Below are 18,554 nucleotides of genomic sequence, written 5' to 3'. Positions count from 1 at the left end.
AAATGTGGAAGACAGTATCCGCTGAAGTGGTGTCGCGCTTGATGAACTAGTAGCACCCGGCGCTAAGGACGAATTAGGATATGCGAGAAAGAGAAATATGAAGATGATGCGCAGGAAAGCAGGTGACAGATAAAGCAGGGTATATGAAAGAGCAGAACAGGCACCGGTTGCAGATTCGAGAGATCCAAGGGGAATAGGGCCTAACCAGGACAGTGGAAGGATCCAGCATAACAACCAGCAGTAAGACAGGGAAGGGCCTCGAGGGTACGGCGACAGCACCTAGGCAGTGAGGTCAAGGGTCTTGCGTTCATCCCCGACCATCACATGAGCACTAGGAATAGGGTGCCAGAGGCGACTGATCCATCGCTTAAAGCCTGAGCTTCGAGACGGGGAGCCAATTCCTTTTGGTGATAGATACGTGGGAGATGCGACAAGGGTCGCGTTAGGCGATGGAGTAACGCGCAAATTCTTTCGCACCGGACGAGGCTTCTCTCTTCGGTCGACGCGGCGGATGAAAGACTCGAGGCTTCGCACAGGAACTGGACCAGAATAATCATCGCATGGCTGAGGTTGTGGAACACCTTCGCCCAGAAGCGCATTACGACGCAGGAAATGACGAAGCGACCAGTTTGATAAAGTACGCGAGATTTCAGCAGCCCCAGAAGCCCAATTGGCACGTATTTCGTCGCCGTCCACCAGCGTAGTCCCAGTTGTTGCACAAGCAGGACGAGTAGTTTGCTGCTCCTTCGTTTCTGGTGCCGGTGGGTGGGAGAAGAGCTTTGCAACGATTTTCTGAAGATCCTGAATGCCACTCTTAGTCTTGATTCTCCACAAGGCTTGAGCGCGGTGACGCTCGCGCTTCAACACCGGGGAAATAAAATTAAAGTTGGGCAGCGGGTCGTTCGATGGTTCACATTGGCCAAGCGAGATGGGAACTGTGTCTGACGCGTCTTTCTCCTCGACCACGGGAATGCAAAGCAAAGGAAGGGTCCGTTTCTCGACTTTCTTCCAGTCACTAAAGCCATTTTAACATATGGATCGAATGATCAGAGCGGACTCTTACATCGATGCAAAGAATGGGTGATTAAGCATGGCCTCGTACAAAGGCCTACTTTTGACATCTTTCTGAAGCATCTGTGCAAACGTCAATGACCCTGAGTGAACAAACACTAAGTGAGACGTACATTATGTAGGAGATCCCTAGCCTCGGGATGAAAATCGCTAACAAAAAAAGGGTCAAACCCAACAATGCCATCAGCTATGTGAAGACCGTCGACTGTAGCCCAGGGAGTCTAAACCAAAGTGAGCAATGATCCATCGAAGAAAGCAAGACTTACCCTTCCGGCGAGCATCTCATACAACATGACACCCACTGCCCAAAAGTCGATTGCGAAACCATATTTAGCACCCAGGATAAGTTCCGGCGCCATATACTCCGCAGTACCGCAGAGTGAACTCGCGAGGTAGGGCACTTGCGATAAGCTGGTGAAAGTCCCCGTGGGGTTGTAGGGAGAAAACGATTTCGGATCATCGAGCGTGAAGACCTTAGCTAAACCTAGATCTGCAATTACGAGATGACCATGGGAGTCGATAAGGATATTCGACGGTTTGATGTCCCTGTGGATGACTCCTTGACAGTGGAGATGATAAACACCAACAAGCTAATTTGGTCAGAATGCAGATCACAACCATAGGAAGAACGCTCACAAGTTCTGCCGTATAAAACCTTGCTTGTTCGACTGGAAGGATCCTGCGCGGATAAGTGCGAATAACGTCATGGAGATCGCCTCCTGGATAGAACGCCTGTCATAGGGTATAAGCCAATCCGAGCACAGCACGTGCGACCACTCACAAGAGCTAGATAGAGGCACTGTGCGTCCTGAAAGCCTGCCTCGACTTGCATACAATGAGCATCACCTATGACCCGTTTCAGGGCATCCAGCTCGACTCGAAATTGCTGGAGATCGCATAAAGCTGCGCCTTGCCTCCTGATGGCTTTTAATGCCATGGTCTTGTTCGTAATCTTGTCTTCGACACGGTAAACGACGCCGTTCGCGCCAGCACCGAGCCTCGCGCGGACAATGAAGTCGTTGAGGCTTGTTTCATTCTTGAAACAGGATCGCGGTACAACTCCGTTGGCGGAGCCCGTCGAAGGGTTGAGAACTGTTGTGTCGGACATGTTCTGTTTGGATGACATCATGCAATTAGGAACATGGATAGGGCTCAAGATGTTCATTGCCTATGACACCCCGTAAATAAGCATCACTGAACGTCATAAAATCTTACGTACTTTGCGGTCTCTAGCAAAGAACGCCTCAATGAAGTCCAAGATGAATACCCTTCTCCTGATGTCGAGTACGTCTGGGTCGTGGTACGCATTGTCAAGGCCTTCAAGTGCCTCAGTCTCTCTCACGGTAGAATCCGTGGAGGTGACGACGGGCGGAAGGATACCAGTCGCAGAGATCACGATGCTTGCGCTAGAGGGCCACGTGACGATGGCGACAGCATGACCGCCAGATGGTGCGAGAGTAGAAACAGACACGTCATATTTAGGCACCGGGACGCGGTTGACCTTATTGAAGGCAAAGGAGTTCTTGGTCGACTTGATGCTATTCCATGCCTTGCACAGGGACTTGGCCTTTGAAAGCGTCAGAATGATGATGAGAATGAATATGAGGGATACTTACTGGCTTGGTTATCAGGCGTTCGCCAGCTCGTCCTTCGTAGAATAGTTGAAGAGCAACCATGCTGAGAGCTTGATGTGAATAAAGAGCGTCAAGTGTAGAAAGAACGTCGGGAATGTAGTCGATGATGAAGATGGCAGATGAAGAACTTCATCGACAGAATGCGGTCTTTTATTTATGTCTGCCCCAGGCTGAATTGCAATGAGTACCTTAGGAAGCAACAGTCAAAAGATAATTTGGATTCAGACTACCCGGCTGGACTTAAAGTTGCTTGATAGCATAAAAGAAAGATGGGTTCAGGAAACTCACCACGGCAATCTATGATGTCATTGAAGACGCGTCGAGGGCCGGTTTAAGACTGATGCACTTGAACATTCTGCCCTAGACCGAGCATCCCATAGGGAACAATAACATCCATGCAGAGCAAATGGAATAAGATAGATGAACATGGTTGAATGTTCAGTCAGAATTGCTCTTGCACCTCGAAGACCTTGTCGACCGTATTCCTAGACCACCAAAGTATGAAACAACTTGGAAGACAGGCCAGACCAATGCTACATTATCTGAATCATATCGCGTCAGTACGTGCACGAGACATGACTGCTTGGTTGAGAATCAACCGATCAGTGTCCTCGAAGAATTTTGGGAGATGGCCTGGCTGCTGTGAGTACGTAGACCGTGCATATGCCCAGAGTGACGAAGTCATTCCCCGTCACGACGCTTGGGTACAGGACTGTTGCACTTATTTGTTAACAACCTGATGGCAGCCTGAGACACATTGAGTGGCACAATATGCTTACATAATAATCATCGAAACTTTTTTGCAGTCCATCAAAGTCTCACTACAGCTGCTCTCGAGTGAAAAGTCCTCAGCAATGGCGATACCAGCTACGCTACCTTCCCTGCCTCCAAGCTGGATCCCACCCTCGGAACCAGCCTCCTCCATTTCTCGTGAGTCTCTCGTTGTGATTATTCCACTTGATAGCATATCCTCATTCACACAGCCTTTGTCCAGCGTAGGCTTATTCCTGCAGGCGCAGCCTACCTGGCTCACATAAAACGCACACTTAACAACTTAACATTTGACGAGCATGACAAACAACTCGAAGAGGAACGGAAGCGCCTCGAGTTGCTTAACGCAGATGGCCTGAATGGGGAGGACGACCTTGGCGTCGGAGATGAGGAAGAATCTCCTGAACTCCTTCTGCTTGATGCAAAGGAGTGGAAGGTATGCATATCGGGTGTTGTTTACTACGATCTAAACTTTAGATATCATTTGCAGAAACAAGACCATTATCAGGTCCTCGGATTGTCACACCTGCGATTCAAGGCGACGCCCGAGCAAATAAAGATTGCCCGTATGTGGCGTTGCTGGCATCCTCGGACTTTCTGACCTATCGCTGCTCCACAGATCGCAAGAAAGTTCTAAAACACCATCCAGACAAGAAAGCCGGTGCATCGCACACCACGAACGATGATGCATTCTTCAAGTGCATACAAAAAGCAAATGAGGTTCTCACGAACCCTGAGCGGCGGCGCCAATTCGACTCTGTCGACCCCGTCTGCCTATCCCTCGAAGAGGATGATCCTTCTGCCTCCGACTTCAAAGGCCAAGAAAAAGACACTGGACTTTTTTTCACAACATTCGCACCTATCTTTGAGAGGGAGGGACGATTCAGCAAAAAATCACCCGTTCCAATGTTAGGCGAGAACGACGACTCAAAAGAGAGCGTGCATGCCTTCTACGATTTCTGGTACAACTTTGACAGCTGGCGATCATTTGAATACCTGGACAAGGAGGTGAATGAAGGAAGCGATAAGTAAGTAATAGGAACCACGAGGCCGTGCCGTTCCAGCTCATGTACTTCTCCCGCAGCCGTGATGATAAAAGGTACACCGAGAAAAAGAACAAAACTGAGCGCGCTCGTCGAAAGAAAGAGGATATTACTCGTCTCCGTAATCTCGTGGACCTTACTCTTAATCTTGATCCTCGAATCAAGCGGATCAAACAGGAAGAAAAGGAGGCTCGGGAGGCGAAGAAGAAGACCAAGGGCGGAATGAGCGCTGCTGAACAGAAGGCCAAAGCAGAAGAAGATAAGCGTAAAGCTGAGGAAGAGGCTCAGAGGAAGGAGGAGGAAGAGAAGGTAGCACGAGCAGAGGCCAAAAAAGCAAAGGCTGCGGCAGCAAATGCAGCTAAAAAGGCAAGAAGGCAACAGCGCGCCGCGGACGCCGATGAGACTGCGCCATCATAAAATTATACCATTAGTCGTCTCGTGCTAATACCATACGCCTTCATACTCTCACCACTGCGGAATGTCATAAGTATTGAGACCGCATTTGCATTTTGGAAATTTTGCATGTAAAGAATGTTCTTTGTAACAGGCTTCGAAGATGCGATGTACTTGTAGATGGGAGTTCAAGAAGGTAATATCTGATGGGTCAAATTCCAGGTTCTATCCTGGCTCGCTAGAACGCCAATGCAGTTGCCACCCCTGGCACGCGCCCAAAGCACAACAAGGAGCAACAGTACTTGCTGCAACCTTCGCGAGGACGGCAGGACAGTGACGTTGACGTATCAACTTTATGAGGGATCAAGGTGTGATCGAAGACAAGACCGCCGATCAAAATTGATGAATATTGGCTCGAGTCGCATCACAGGATGGATATCAGAACACAGGGGCATATGATATGGTTCCTTAGGGGGGATGCCTGATTGTTCTTGGGAGAAGATGGTGTGAACGGTTAGCAAACATCGAACACTGGCACGGGAATACCACGGAATCCAAGTCCAAAGTTTCAGCGGTTGCCAAAGAAAAACCAAAATACAGCAACAACCGGTCCTCTGGCAGAAAGAGCTCAATCAACGGATACCATAAGTTGGTGCATGCTAATTCATGTTTGGTCGTTTGTTGTTCTTTGTTTGGATTTCGTGGCAAAGAAGAGATGCGAGGAGCTCGATTAAAGGATGGACACACCGGGCCTGTCAACCTTCGTCAACAGTCTTTTTCTTCCTATTTTATGGTCCTTAAAGACCCTCTCGCTTTCGTACAGATGTTTCTCATATCCTGCTAGCCTACACTTTCACGTCGCGGGCGGTGAAGTACCACCATTTTGTCCGGGACGGTACTACTACCCCTTGTATTTTTTTTTCCCTTACCAATATCAACTACAAACATGGTAGGAGACCCAACCAATCGTGTTCATCACCATGTCTTCTAATCCATCTATCATTCAGGTTCTCGTCAGTGATAAGAAATATGCGTGGTATGTCTTTCATTACGCCCTATCCCCATGTTGTGTCCTTAGATGAACTCCCCAGTGAAACGTGCATAAAGGGGCATCGCTCATCCGCATGTAAACACACCGATCGTCCCCTTTTCGAAATTAAGAAAAAAGGTCGTCCAGTCACTCAGTGTGAGCACTGTAGAGAGCTACGAAAAACAAAACAAGTGCACGTCAAATGTTCATGTGGGTCTCAAGATCAAGGTACCCCCGGTGCCCACGAGGCATCCCACAGCAAGAAGGGTACGCCTCATTTGTCGCTGAAATTAATCTGTCTTATCTTTAAGGCCCCTTCTTTTTCTGTAGGGATGCCGAAGTTACCGGCTACTGCTGCGTTTCCTAATGGCCTTCCTGAGGCCCTTGAAACGCTAGCTACATTGCTGCCGGCATCGGACGACTCAGACCACAGCGGTAGGCCAGAAGCGCCATATTTCTCTCGCCATCATCTTCAGTATTGACTTTAAATAAGGTGAAACTTCTCCAACTGGCTGTAGATGTAGCTCCAGTGGCCCCTGCAATTGCTGTACCCCTCGCAAGCCTGCCACTCGCCGTCGCTTCTCCGGTGCAGAGCCTCCTAAACGAGACAAGCTTCATTCAGACTCCTCAAAACACCACGAATCCCTATCTCCTCCTCTTTCATCTCACGTCTTAGCACGCATTGCTGAGCTCCGTCCAGTAGCTCCCAGACCAGCTCACAGGCAACTCCCTCTCGACGGCTCCTTACATAATCCATCTTCGGGCGTCCCTCACGGTCATAGCATCCGCCATCATAGCTACGACTTCAGTCCTTACGGTCGCGCCTACGGGTACACTCACTCAGATCACCCTCACGATCAAAAGGGGTCCTCACTGACTCCTGATCCCCGCTCGTTTGCTGGACGCTCTGTTCAATCCCAACAGCAAGCCCTGAGAAGTCAGACGGTACCAGATGCCTGGTCGCCTGCTGAGGCCTTCCCCTCTGTCTGCGCCTGTGGTGACTCATGCATGTGTCCTGGATGTACCTTGCACAACAATCCATCAATCACCGGTGGGGCTACCTATGCCTCGTGCAGTAACCCATCCACCTGCGCCTTTTGTCTCGATTGCACCATATTGTCTATACCAGCAGGCAATCCGCCTCCTAACATTGACTTATCTTCTGATCCATCACAATCACAAGAATTTGATGAATGGCTCAGACAAGTCGCACTTAGCCCGGGCATTTCGAATTCGCAACCGAACTTCAACCCGTATGAACTGACCACGCCTCAAATACAGCCATATCAAAGCGGAAGACCTCGGTTACCTGAAACTCCGTCCCCGCCGGCAGAGTGCTGCGGTGGGCGGTGTAAATGTCCTCGTAATTCTTGTGCTTGCCTTCCAGACTGCTGTGGGTGCTGTCTAGGTTGTCAGTGTGATAATCACTGTAATGACGCGCGGTCGCGAACGACGTTTGCGGTATCTGGTGAACGGGGTTTGTGTTGCAGAAAGGCTGACTCAAATACGAACGCTCCTTCAGCTGGGAGGCGCCTCCCTGATTTCATGGCTATGACGAATATCCGTGATCAGTCGTCTGCCTCCGGGGCAGGCAGTCAAGGGTACTATGGTCAGCAGGGAGCATTTGTGGATTACTCCGAGGCTCCGAGTCGATCGTCCTCCGGTTCGTCCTTGTCAAGTCGTATGCCCACGAGACCTCCATCCGGACCGGTGAGTATCCGGGGTTGTCCGTTAAAAACCGCGACTGATCTGCAGTTTCCACGATCTTCTAGGGCGCTAGGTTGCTGGGGCAGAATGGCCCGAATTCCAGTAGTAGATCGCCGCCGGCGCACGTTGGACCTTCCGGGAGTACCCGTGGTTTTGCTACCTATGCGGAGTCCGAAAGGGCTCGTGGGGCTGCAACGTACTCGAACTATAACCCGTCGCTGGACGCAATGCGCTTCGACTAGGGAAGTCTGCCACGGAGTGAATCCTTATGGTTCTGATGCTATTGTCCTCCTATTACTTTTACGTTGTGCTTGTCTGCTTCTTGTGGCTCGCTGGTTTACTGATGGACATGCAGTGGCCGTGATCGTCCCTTATCTATATTTTTCTTCTCGTTATGGTTTTTTTGCCTTCTGTCGACGCTACGTCTTGCTCGATGGACGCGATAGAGACTCATCTAGAACGTCTACAGAGCTTTTTTTCCCATTATCACACGTAACTTTCCATGTACCTTGCTGCAGCGACAAATTTTATAATTATCCATCATTGACCGCTCGGTTTGTACGACGGCGTTCATTCTGACCCAGCGTCCCAAAGAAAAAGTTTATTTTCATTCAAGTCAACATAAAACGTCCATTGATTCCATTCGGTCCTCCTCCGTCAAGATGTTTTCCTTGTCCTGATTAACATGACTCTCCGCTTCTGAAAACTGCAACTGCTCCAATAAGACACGATTGTGATTCTCTACATCGATCTGATGCGAAAAGTCAGGTGAGTATTTTGGCATGCGAATAATATTGGACATGCCATGATCGGCGGAGGCCACTGGAGATCCAGTGGCTCGGCGCCTTCTGGAAGCGCCCTCGAATACAAGAGAAGGTAAGGCCCCGCGCCGAGATGTAGGCCCACCGAGTCTTCCAGAACATTTCCCTCGGATACCTTTGGTGTGTGTGAACTTCACGACAGGTACATCATCAACTAGTCTCGCATACCTGGCTAATGGATGTGTCCTCTATCCTCCACCATGCACCCTTCTCTTGTATATAGGAATAGAGGTGCTTCCTGCCATACAAACCGTCGTGGACTAGTACTGCGCGGAGATCATACTGCCGACGGATTAGAAAACTTTTCTGGCCGAGATGTGACGTGAAATAAGTGACTTACTCTGACACGTTGGAGCTCAGGACAATCTAAAAGCGTTGCAACTTGATCACGCATCTTCGCAATGGCAATGTCCGAGACTATGAGAGATGTGGATAGTCAGTAGCCCGTCAAGTAAAAGGACCTGCGTGCCACCTTTGATTTCCTTCTCTACCTGAGCGAGGATATTCTTTAGTTTGTTAGCCATAGTTTGGGTGACACGAGCACGCTCGTCGTCGCCCTTCGCGTCTGCCACATTCTCGAAATAGTATATCGATGAGCGCAGGTCCATTAAGGTGTCCTTGTCCTGAGAACCAGTCAAGGTTAGTGCAGGGGACGATACGGTAAGCCGCCAAGGACGAACATTGAAGTGCGTCAAGGATTTGTTGTGCGACACCAGCTTCTGAATTTCTGCATGAAGGTCCCGCTGCTGCACCCTCTTGCTCTCTGCAAGCTCAACATTTTCCTTCAGGAACTGATCGAGATAGATGTGCTTCGGGTATTTAAACGGCTTGCGCTCGCCCGTGACAGTGCCCGAGCGCGCAAGATGAAATGCAATCACCTCCGAGGGCTCGAAAATAACCTGGCGCTTTACATCATCCTTATTATTGGAAAGCTGCGCAGAAAGGCGACCGACGAGGTCATTCGTTTCGCTCCGTCCAAGGGCTTCGACACGGACGATGGAAGCATCTTGCAGGAGCTCTCCGGGTTCGTCGTCGAAATTGCTGTTCCCATATTGGAACTGCATGATGCGCTGTCTGCGCATTATATATCAGTGAGACAGAGAAGAGCAGTCGATGCCACGTAGTACTTCGCCTGTCCAGTACGAATGAATTCATGGGTGAATACTTTGTCGAGGGCGGCTGCTACCTTTTCGAAGAATCCTGGTTCTCCGTTGATTATCACGCATATAAGTAGCTCAAAGGAACGTACGTTGAGATAGCTCGCCCGGAGATTGCGCCGGGTTCGACCAGGGCTCAGGCTTGAACCCCTCCAGCACCTCATGAGCATCCAGGTCTACAAGCTTTGCGAGATCCATGTTGGTGAAAGTTTCGACGAGCTTCCACATGAGGAGCTCTTAAGCACTGTCAGCAACGACTATAGAACAGCACACAACACATTTACCTGGCCCATTCTTTGGGGGTTCAGCTTCTGTTGCACCTTCGGGCAGAGCTGGCCGCCAATTTGCAACGCGTTCACGAATCTGTGGAACATAGAAAAGCGCGTGCAGAACCAGAGCTGCATAGACCATCGTATGTTTTGTGGGACGTAAAGTGACAGGCCTGCAGGGATGCCTTTAGTAGAGGGAGATGAATGAATTAGAGACATACCAGCCTTCCTTCCGCCATTGCTGATCAAGGGGTAAAGGCTGGTATTCATCGCCAGTATCAGCTTGCTCAAAGCTAGCTTGTATAGCGCGATCCAGGTCGTCCGCAGCAACATTATCCTGCTAAACATGGCATCAGTACAAAAGCAGTAACATGAAGCACGGACTGACCTACATTCGAAGGCACCATCGCCCAGTTAGCATCAGGAGGCCGTTCGCTCGGTCCAAACATCGGACCCTCTTGGGAGACTGTCTCAAGTGACGCTTTCAAAGCGCGCGATAACTCGTCATTTTGGTCATCGTCACCCGTTAGGTCGATATTGATCGGTGAGTTCGGGCGGACAGCGGGAGGAGGCAACGGTCTGGGTTGGTTTATCTCCATCTGCGAGTGCGATGTCCATAACGATGACTGTGTGTCTTCTCCCCTGTCGCCCTCGATCATGGCGGAAGCTGCTTTCTCTACATCGCCATCGAATTTCCGCAGGACGCGCCTAGCCACTTCATGGTCCACACTTCCATCCATCAATGTGATCAAAACCTCAATGTTATTGGATTCTTTCGCCTCATCGTGATAGTGCATACTCGGCGAACCTGCAAATAGATACAGTCAAGTGTGTTGATAGTTGGCTGGCAGGGTGAATTGCGTTGGGGTCCAACCTTCATGGCCCAGTGACTACTAGTATCAGCCTTAATTAAGCGCCCGTAGTATGCATAAATGTCTACTGGCCACGCATATATGGCACTTGTTATCTTCATTTATCGCACAAAAGGTCTCATCACTACACGAGTTACGCATCGCTATTCAAATCATGCATGTTGGTATTGAAGGTTTTACAATACAGGCTGTCGGCACAACATTTGGCGGAACAATTTCAAACAAAGCGCCTGAGGGAAGCAGGGATATAAGTTTATAACACATAAAAACATAACAAATAGAGTCCTTTCGAAGCGAATTACACAGCCAGGTAAGCAGGAGGGTAGAACGGATACAACGAGGGAATAGCACTGTGGTGAAATAGAAACATTTTTGGGGTGTCTGATAGGATGTAATACATTAGGTCGTGAGAGGTCTACTAGTGCTTCATGTCCGCTCAGGTAGATGTGGTACAATCCACTTGATTAGATTAAGATGTAGGATGATTATCTATGTAGGGTGTCAGGACACCGCTCCTTCCTCATGACGCAGAACACTCACTGTAAATACCGCCATACTGTCCGCTCATATACATGGGATCCTGTTGTTGCGGTGGCTGCTGAGGATGAGACTGGCTATAAGCCACCCCCATCTGTGGGAACGACGTATAGTCATTCCAAAACTGCGGATACCGCCCTACCCCAGGTTGATCACTGGTATATGTACCAGATCCGCTCCCATGTATAGCCAGCCGCGCTTGTCCTTGATGTGAAGTCGAGGACTGCAAGTTCCCCGCCCGACGGCTGTCGACCAAGCCTGTGCTATACATCTGCGGAAGCACAGACGTAGACAATGTGCTCGGGAACGAGAGATATGAAGATCCATCAGAGGTCCACGGGTAATACGATGGTTGCGAAGTTGAGATAGATGCCCCAGCAAAGTCAGTATGCCGCCCAGCACCAGACTCCTGAGAGTGACCGACATCGTGCGACGTTCCGCTAAACTGAGTCGATCGCCAGGTGTTGGCGTACCCTTGTCCCGACCCTGGTATGTGAGGCGAGCCACTTGAGGGTAGGGCCTGCGACTGCGAACGCTCGTATGCATCCTCTGAGTCTATTGAATGCTCAGCTGTCCGCTTCTGGCGATCCCGAGAAGTAAATGAAAGGCACGCTTGGCCAGAGTTCGAGGGATTTGCCATGACGTTTGAGCCCCGAAGAAGCTCATTGGCACGTGCTGCGGAGGGCCAGACAATTTCCATGTCTTGTAGTGCATCCATGCACCTGAACAGACCTATCCGTGATTGAGGGTCATTCGGGAAGATGGACGCTGTATATAGGATGAGAATACGATCGGCAAAGAAAATCAAATCGCGACATACTGCTCGTGACATGCATAATACCCGCCGTAAAAATATAGAAACTGAGAAAAACGGGCGCGCGTTGCAGACAGTACTTTTCCCGATAAGATGAAACTAAAATCCATCTTGCGTCAGAAGTTGCTTGCAAAGGAGTGATAGGAATAATTTACCGATAGATGAGATGTGGTTTGCAGCACCCACGCACAGCTCATAATGTTTCTTACTCGTCGCACACGCTTCTGCATCATCCACATTATCCGATTTCCTGAAAAAGCATTAACATCAGCAATGGAGAAATTCCGAGGCACTCACCCCTTATTTAGAAGGTACGTATTCCTTATGCTATATGCCCAGTCACTCCAAAAGAATAACAGATAAACAAGACGGAACTCACAAGGGGCGATGCAATAGCAATGTCGTACACCAATATTGCATGTGCAATGTCAAGATATGGGGCGGAATGGTCGCGCCCTGCTTCAATTGTAAATGCTCGGGCAAGTCGAGGTACCACTTATTTAGCAGCTCCTCAAGTTGTACCGCCTCAGCGTGCCGAGAAGTCACGGGACGGATGGCATACATCGACTGTACGAGCTTGGAAAGGATAGTCGCTGAGACATGAACTTAGCTATGACATTACATGGTCAAATAAAGGTGCTCACAGAGAGTTGCAGAAGCATTAAAGCTAGATAGTACACGTCCGGTTGTTGAACACCTCATCTCTGCACTAGGTGGATACCCATGTCCGCGGGAATCAGGCGGCAGCGACTCATGAGGAATCCACAACTCCATCTCCTCCGCCTAAGTTTTAAAATACCCATCAACACACCGGACTATAATTGATACAACATATTTCCGTACCTCATCCTCGCCCGGCAAGAGTGTATCGTAATCCCGCTCGAAGATTGCAAGCGGCCTTCCAATATACGTGCTCACATACCCATCGAGTACGACACATCCCCACCATATCCGCCGCCGTTCCTGTAACTCCCGGGGGCCGAATAGACGCCCGACGTCCACACGGGCCCAGCCGTCGGCTGCGCGGTGCATACCAAGATCCTGCGCCATACGTACCGCCATGCCCGTGTACACCCAGGCTTGTGCCATGGCACCAATGCCAATCTCGCGGTACCCGAGTAATAGAAGAGCTTGCACGGTGCTTGGCAACGAAGATGCATAGGTGTTGTCAAGAAGTTTCTTAGCGACGTTAAAGTACTGATCACCTGCAGTCCACATCGGGGTTGGCTCTCGGGGCGACGATGCCGATGGAGGGGGAGGGGAGTTCGGTGGGAAGGAGGAAGATGGTGAATAGCGTTCGGCAATGGAAAACATGCTGAGGAGTAAAAGCGGAGAAATATTACGGCGGGCACGGTGAAAAGACGACGGAGACTTCGAACCCTGACCATCGGACGTGGGCGACGGTGTATCTGCAGATGGATTCTGATGCCTGAAACGGATGTCAGTGGGAGTCGGAGGAAACTCGTGAGGTGACCTCACGCCTTGTAACCCTCCCAGAAAGCCTCCTTGAGCAACACCGGGAACGCCGAATGTACATAAGTAAAATATATCTCCAATAAATGCTCCTGAACAGCCGGATCAGGCATGACGCTGCTCAGATCCATGTCCATGACAGATAAACCCATCAAAGGGCTGTTGGTTGTGGTCGGGCTTGCGGCAGAACTCGTCAGCGCATCAATACTAGGAATTATGGGCGACGTTGTATTTGTACCAGCTGGAGGGAGTGGTGGCCAGACACGGGCCTTTGGGAAGCGCCTGTGACATGTGAGACATTCATGCAACATATCATCGAACAAATCGCTCACCATATTCCGCCTTCATTCCGAGCTTCCTCCTTCGCATTATACCCCAACAGGTAAAGACCACTTGCCTTTCCGTGATACCGGACTTGTTCGTCCTCGTTCAAGGAGAGCTGGCCCACAGCATCCACGACGTCGTCTTCGTCCTCAGAATCCGTACTGGCAGGTGCTTGTGCTTGCGAGTGATCGGATGGATCCGGAGATGATGATGAACCGAGTCGCCGGCGTTGACGTCGTCCATTATCGTCAAGTGAGAGAGATGGCGAGGTTCTAGATTGCGAAAGTTGGATCGTGCGCGGGTTGTTAAGGGAGATAGCACCAGATGTAGGCGGGCGAGACTGCGATGAGAGCGATAGAGATGACGAAAGGAGAGATACAACGCGATCCTGCCATTCATTTGAAGGGCTGTACAAAAAACATTTTCAACGCTGTTAAACAACGGGAAGGATTAGACTCACTGTGTGGACTGTAGGTCAATACCACTACCCTCCGTTGCAGTGGCATTATTTGGGCGTGGTTTAGCATCGCCACCTTTTCGTCCTTTGACACCATATGAGGAGGTATCGACACGATTGAGGATTTCACGAGCAAGAGCGTCCTGATTGGAAATTTATCAGCATGTGCGCCTGTTGGAGATGTACGTTGTTGGCAACAAATGCGAGAATGAATGCATTGGAACAGGAAAAATAAATTTGAAGTAACTGAGGTACTTGTGAACATCAAAAGTACAAATCCATGCACGAAAAATTAAAACATGGAGTCCAAGTAAAACACCGACCTGTCTTAGGGTGTACAACACATCCTCCAAACCTGCAGCGCCGCCTGGAGGTGGTCTATCTGCTTCACCATACCTGCACAAAACTAGTGAATAATTTTTTATACAAAATGATGATCCAAATGCACCTTTCCCCATGCTCTGCCTCGACAGCGAGGAGAACACCAAGTAGGGCCTCAGTTTGGTGCAGCCGAGCTTCGATGGCGTCAATGTACCCCTTAGGGGGGCCGCGCTTGCGCGAGGGTCCGAGGAATGTACACGCTGCATATTGATAAACGTAATCAGATCAGAAAATGTCGAGAGCGAGCAATCGGATCATTGTAAGCATGAAGCGTAAAGGTGTTGATACGAAAACAAAAAGTGGTGACAGCGGCGCATCATACATCAAGGATCGTTAGTGTTCCAGAACGCCAGTCACACGTGGCAGGATGTCATTTTCAAAGGTGGTTGCGAAGGCCACAAAAGGGAATTCATGATGTATTGGTGAAGAGGGTAACGAAAGGTGACCCCATCAAGGTGGCGTCAAGTGGAGCCGCGTTGATGATGATATGAATGGATTCCAAGGACCAGTTGAGGAGCCGCAAAATTTCAGAAATGGGGAGAGGGGGAAATGAGAAGGAAGGAGCGAGAAAGTATGGTCAGCAGGTTGTCAACCGTGTGGAATTAGGCAGACTTACGCGTCCCCAGCATGATGCAGCTTTTACAAGCCTCGCCATCTCCTGCGCGCTCGCATTTACATTTGCTTTTGCGGCATTGATCGCAAGCTGACGTATGATAAGGCATGGACTGAATAGATATTTGAGACGAACAGGGACAGTACCTTTACTGCTCCTTCTTCTAACGACTCTATCTGAATAGCCAGATGAAGTAGCAGGCGCACCAGAGGAGCCTGGAGGATCAGGTAACTCATCGCCATCGTCGTATTCGTCCGGGAATGATAGTGAATTCAAGTCGAGAGCGGAATTTGTTGAACGTTTGCTGAGCCAGGCGTCCTCCGGGTGTGCCATGGATCCGAAGCGGTAGTACGGGCGGTCTGGTAGTGTGTTCGATGTCGTTGTAAAATTATGATTAATTTGCGCAGTACTATTAGGCGCTGACGCAGATGACGGAAAATGGAAAGAAAAAGTGTGTGGAGGTGACGGTGAAAGATCAAGATAAGGTGAGGAGGATAGTTCCGATTTTACACTGGCAGATTGTGAACGTGCAGAGTTGGTACTGCCTGAACTATTTGGTGGATCAAGACCGTAATGTGAAGCTGGATGCGAGTCTAGTATATAGTACGCATTAGCTGGGATGGCCATCACAATAATATGAAAGAGGAAGAGTTTGAAGGGGGGCAGACTTGAATCACAGGCTGGGTCCAGTATTTCAAAGATTTCGCGATCTCTTCAATGCCAAGCCAACTGTGCGATCTACGACTCCGAGCTGTGACGACGCTCCGAGATTTCAACCCTTGATTTCAAGTCCTCGGAAGGAACGACCCTTGAAGTGTCCATCCCCGCTTTCTGAACAAGATCAAGTCATCACTCACCGATTAATCGCTGTTCCAATGTACGTTATTTTGCGAATGTCGTGGCGTCAGAAGCTTTCAAGTTTCAAGTTGTTTGGATTTTCTAATCTTCTACCGTCAAGATACTTAGGTAGTCAAGGTCACCTTTGTAAGTCTGCTCCTCTCAACATGCGAACTTAATGCTTATTACAGAGCAATCCAGCCTCACTTTCTCCCTCTTCCCACTCACTTGATCCATATGTCGAATACTAATACATTATTATTAGAGCAGCTTTATAACTTCGGTACCATCCGCTTGAGCCCGAGGAGAATTTTATTTTCTCTTCTATCGCCTTCAAGGGCGTCTCCCAATGGTTCGAATGTTCGGCGTACACTCACCGTTTTGTTAGATAACCTTTCACCAATCAATTGGTACTACCGTCCTATCGGAGCATTCAAACCTATTTGAACTTCCGATACTCAGCAACAGTACATTGTCACCCGACAACACAACAGATGATTTCTTTTGGAGAAGGCAAGCCATTACCGACTAGCACGGTACGTTTTCATGCGACTATCTTGTAAAGGAAACCCCCTCTAGTTTGCCTATGCCCTATGTCCGTGCCACCAAATCGGCATCCAACGGCTTCCGAGGGCCCGTAATCCTCGCACTTCAAGCCTTTGTGTCATTCCGAGGATATTTATTCGTTCTAGCTCGGAAAAAATAGACTGTCACGAGATTATTTTCAACGAGCTGCATGTTTTTTTTCGTCCTTCAGTTCGTTTGACATATCTGTGTCTGTGTCTAATTCCTGTTTTCGACAGCTTTCGACTCTGCAGTTTTTAAAGTGTCATTGACGCCAGAAAGGATATCAAATTCATTTGGACGACTCAAATCAGAGACCCACTTTGTTGCACATGCAAAAACTTCCGGGTGAGAAGTCTTCCCCACGTGAGCCGTCTCCGTCTGGAGGTAGATTCAAGTAGATTCTCCTATCAGTCGCTGTAGACTGCTGTAGATCGTTGTCTTCCTACTAATCATTGTTTCGTAATTTCCTGTCTGGCGGCCGGTACCGTCCTCTGTCCAGGCACAGGTCCCGCCAATTTGATTTTGTCAGTTCTCCGTCTTCGGTCGGCCACGTGGTTATTTCCGTGATCGACCCGTCTCCTCCCCACCAGTCTCCACCCAGCAACCAATCTCGTCGTCACAGATACTTTCCTAACACACTGTGATAGTCCAGTTGCAGCGGGCCGCGACCCATGTATATATTAGACATACCATCCACGCCTGGTCATGGCCATTTTCAAGCTATACTTTAAAGAGCAATCAAGGCAAACACAACACAATATTTCCCGGGTTCATACGTACATTCAATTAAAACTAGCTCCGAGTCGAAGATTGTAAATCTAAAGTTCAAGACGACCAGGGACGTCGATTCTTCGATTTCCCCGTTCCTGTTCCCAATCTCAGCTCGAGATTTATTCCATCAGGTATCCCCAAAGACGCACCTATGGTTGCACATGTGCAGCGTAAGACTATACCTGTAAGCGCCATACGCACGGATCATCCATCATCGATCACCGCCGTGGACAAAACATTCGGTATTTCCCTAGAATCTTTCTATCCGAGAATTACTCACTGCTTACCGTAATATCCAGGAGTTGAATTTGAATTGCCCTCGTTATTGTATCAGGGAGATTATGTGCCGGATAGCACACGATTCCTAGCTGGTTCATTTTCGTATCACCTGTGATGTCCGTGCTATCAATATATCGTTTTGTTGCGGAAACGAACGTCAGGGGCTAGCTAGACTGCGTAGCATAAAGTCAGTCCGCCATCGAGCAATACCGTACCACCCGTGCAGTCAAGTTTCAGGGTCGTGCTCTGAGAGATGAGTTAGGCAAGCACCAACAATGCATTCCTACTGGACGCGTGATAGCACAGCGTTGGTATAATGATGTTTGCAAATCTCGCCTTAACTGGATTGCAGGTCTACATTCACTTGCAGCCACTTCGCACACTCTCGCATGGCCACCGAGGGAACCACGTGGAAAGAAGAGGAAAACACAGATCATGATGAAGATACGTACATCTTGTCGATCGAGATGAAGTTCTGTCGGCTAGAGGTCTGGCCCTAATCATGTGGGGTGTGCGGACAATCATGTCCAAGACAAATTGCATACATCGCAGGCGGACGAATGCGGCCTCATTATCCAGATACAAATCTCACCCCCCCTATATCCGGAAGGATCCCTCCCGCGAAAAGCGTAGAGCAAGTATGGTATGGACAACACGGAAGAGTGGGACTCGGGGCTAAATCCGCGGGCTGGTTGCTGTTACCGTTGGTACGATGGTTCGCGGTATCTCTCTT

At 49.3% G+C, this 18,554-nt stretch overlaps 6 protein-coding genes across 6 annotated transcripts; 2 read left to right on the top strand and 4 right to left on the bottom strand.

Annotated features, from left to right (window-relative positions):
• Positions 1–279: 279 nt before the first annotated feature.
• BJ212DRAFT_1485631 (kinase-like domain-containing protein) lies at positions 280–2,747 on the bottom strand (the record flags this gene model as incomplete). Its single annotated transcript, XM_041341006.1, has 8 exons — positions 280–1,015; positions 1,064–1,134; positions 1,185–1,292; positions 1,338–1,661; positions 1,708–1,803; positions 1,853–2,239; positions 2,291–2,638; positions 2,688–2,747. The coding sequence occupies 8 exons, from the start codon at positions 2,745–2,747 to the stop codon at positions 280–282; spliced, it is 2,130 nt and encodes a 709-aa protein (XP_041188122.1).
• An 812-nt stretch (positions 2,748–3,559) lies between these two features.
• On the top strand, positions 3,560–4,936 carry BJ212DRAFT_1485630 (uncharacterized protein; the record flags this gene model as incomplete). Its single annotated transcript, XM_041341005.1, has 5 exons — positions 3,560–3,635; positions 3,689–3,912; positions 3,967–4,042; positions 4,096–4,504; positions 4,561–4,936. 5 exons carry the CDS (start codon positions 3,560–3,562, stop codon positions 4,934–4,936), a joined length of 1,161 nt encoding a protein of 386 aa, XP_041188121.1.
• A 956-nt stretch (positions 4,937–5,892) lies between these two features.
• On the top strand, positions 5,893–7,160 carry BJ212DRAFT_1281851 (copper fist DNA binding domain-containing protein; the record flags this gene model as incomplete). The annotated part of the gene is made up of 4 exons (XM_041331649.1): positions 5,893–5,948; positions 6,004–6,209; positions 6,273–6,377; positions 6,436–7,160. Coding segments are annotated over 4 exons (1,092 nt in total), but the record flags the coding sequence as incomplete, so codon positions are not given.
• Positions 7,161–8,390: 1,230 nt separating this feature from the next.
• On the bottom strand, positions 8,391–10,693 carry BJ212DRAFT_1281905 (uncharacterized protein; the record flags this gene model as incomplete). Its single annotated transcript, XM_041331653.1, has 10 exons — positions 8,391–8,585; positions 8,639–8,752; positions 8,811–8,887; positions 8,943–9,093; positions 9,151–9,528; positions 9,591–9,676; positions 9,720–9,863; positions 9,912–10,069; positions 10,118–10,236; positions 10,277–10,693. 10 exons carry the CDS (start codon positions 10,691–10,693, stop codon positions 8,391–8,393), a joined length of 1,839 nt encoding a protein of 612 aa, XP_041188119.1.
• Positions 10,694–10,857: 164 nt separating this feature from the next.
• Positions 10,858–14,197, bottom strand: BJ212DRAFT_750641 (fungal-specific transcription factor domain-containing protein). Its single transcript, XM_041343981.1, has 9 exons — positions 13,599–14,197; positions 12,963–13,548; positions 12,764–12,902; positions 12,499–12,712; positions 12,417–12,446; positions 12,275–12,369; positions 12,126–12,218; positions 11,309–12,073; positions 10,858–11,257 (listed from the first exon to the last, which is right to left on the bottom strand). Exons 1-9 carry the CDS (start codon positions 13,925–13,927, stop codon positions 11,238–11,240), a joined length of 2,271 nt encoding a protein of 756 aa, XP_041188118.1. The 5' UTR covers positions 13,928–14,197; the 3' UTR covers positions 10,858–11,237.
• A 951-nt stretch (positions 14,198–15,148) lies between these two features.
• BJ212DRAFT_750620 (uncharacterized protein) lies at positions 15,149–16,191 on the bottom strand. Its single transcript, XM_041343980.1, has one exon. The coding sequence runs from the start codon at positions 15,992–15,994 to the stop codon at positions 15,332–15,334; it is 663 nt and encodes a 220-aa protein (XP_041188117.1). The 5' UTR covers positions 15,995–16,191; the 3' UTR covers positions 15,149–15,331.
• Between the last annotated feature and the right edge of the window lie 2,363 nt (positions 16,192–18,554).

This window comes from Suillus subaureus, assembly GCF_016647635.1.
Source record: "Suillus subaureus strain MN1 chromosome Unknown BJ212scaffold_43, whole genome shotgun sequence".
NCBI lineage: Eukaryota > Fungi > Basidiomycota > Agaricomycetes > Boletales > Suillaceae > Suillus > Suillus subaureus.
Note: the sequence above shows the minus strand (reverse complement) of the source record. Positions and strands in the feature narration are given on the sequence as shown.

What these genes read in the sequence shown, in the direction of transcription:
- BJ212DRAFT_750641 (XM_041343981.1), bottom strand. Translation starts at nt 13,927, where the DNA reads ATGGTGAGCGATTTGTTCGATGATATGTTGCATGAATGTCTCACATGT. An exon ending in TTCTGGGAGGGTTACAAGGC is followed by an intron (nt 13,549 to 13,598) that starts GTGAGGTCACCT and finishes CATCCGTTTCAG; the next exon opens with GCATCAGAATCCATCTGCAG. An exon ending in TAATGCTTCTGCAACTCTCT is followed by an intron (nt 12,713 to 12,763) that starts GTGAGCACCTTT and finishes TTCATGTCTCAG; the next exon opens with CGACTATCCTTTCCAAGCTC.
- BJ212DRAFT_750620 (XM_041343980.1), bottom strand. Translation starts at nt 15,994, where the DNA reads ATGGCCATCCCAGCTAATGCGTACTATATACTAGACTCGCATCCAGCT.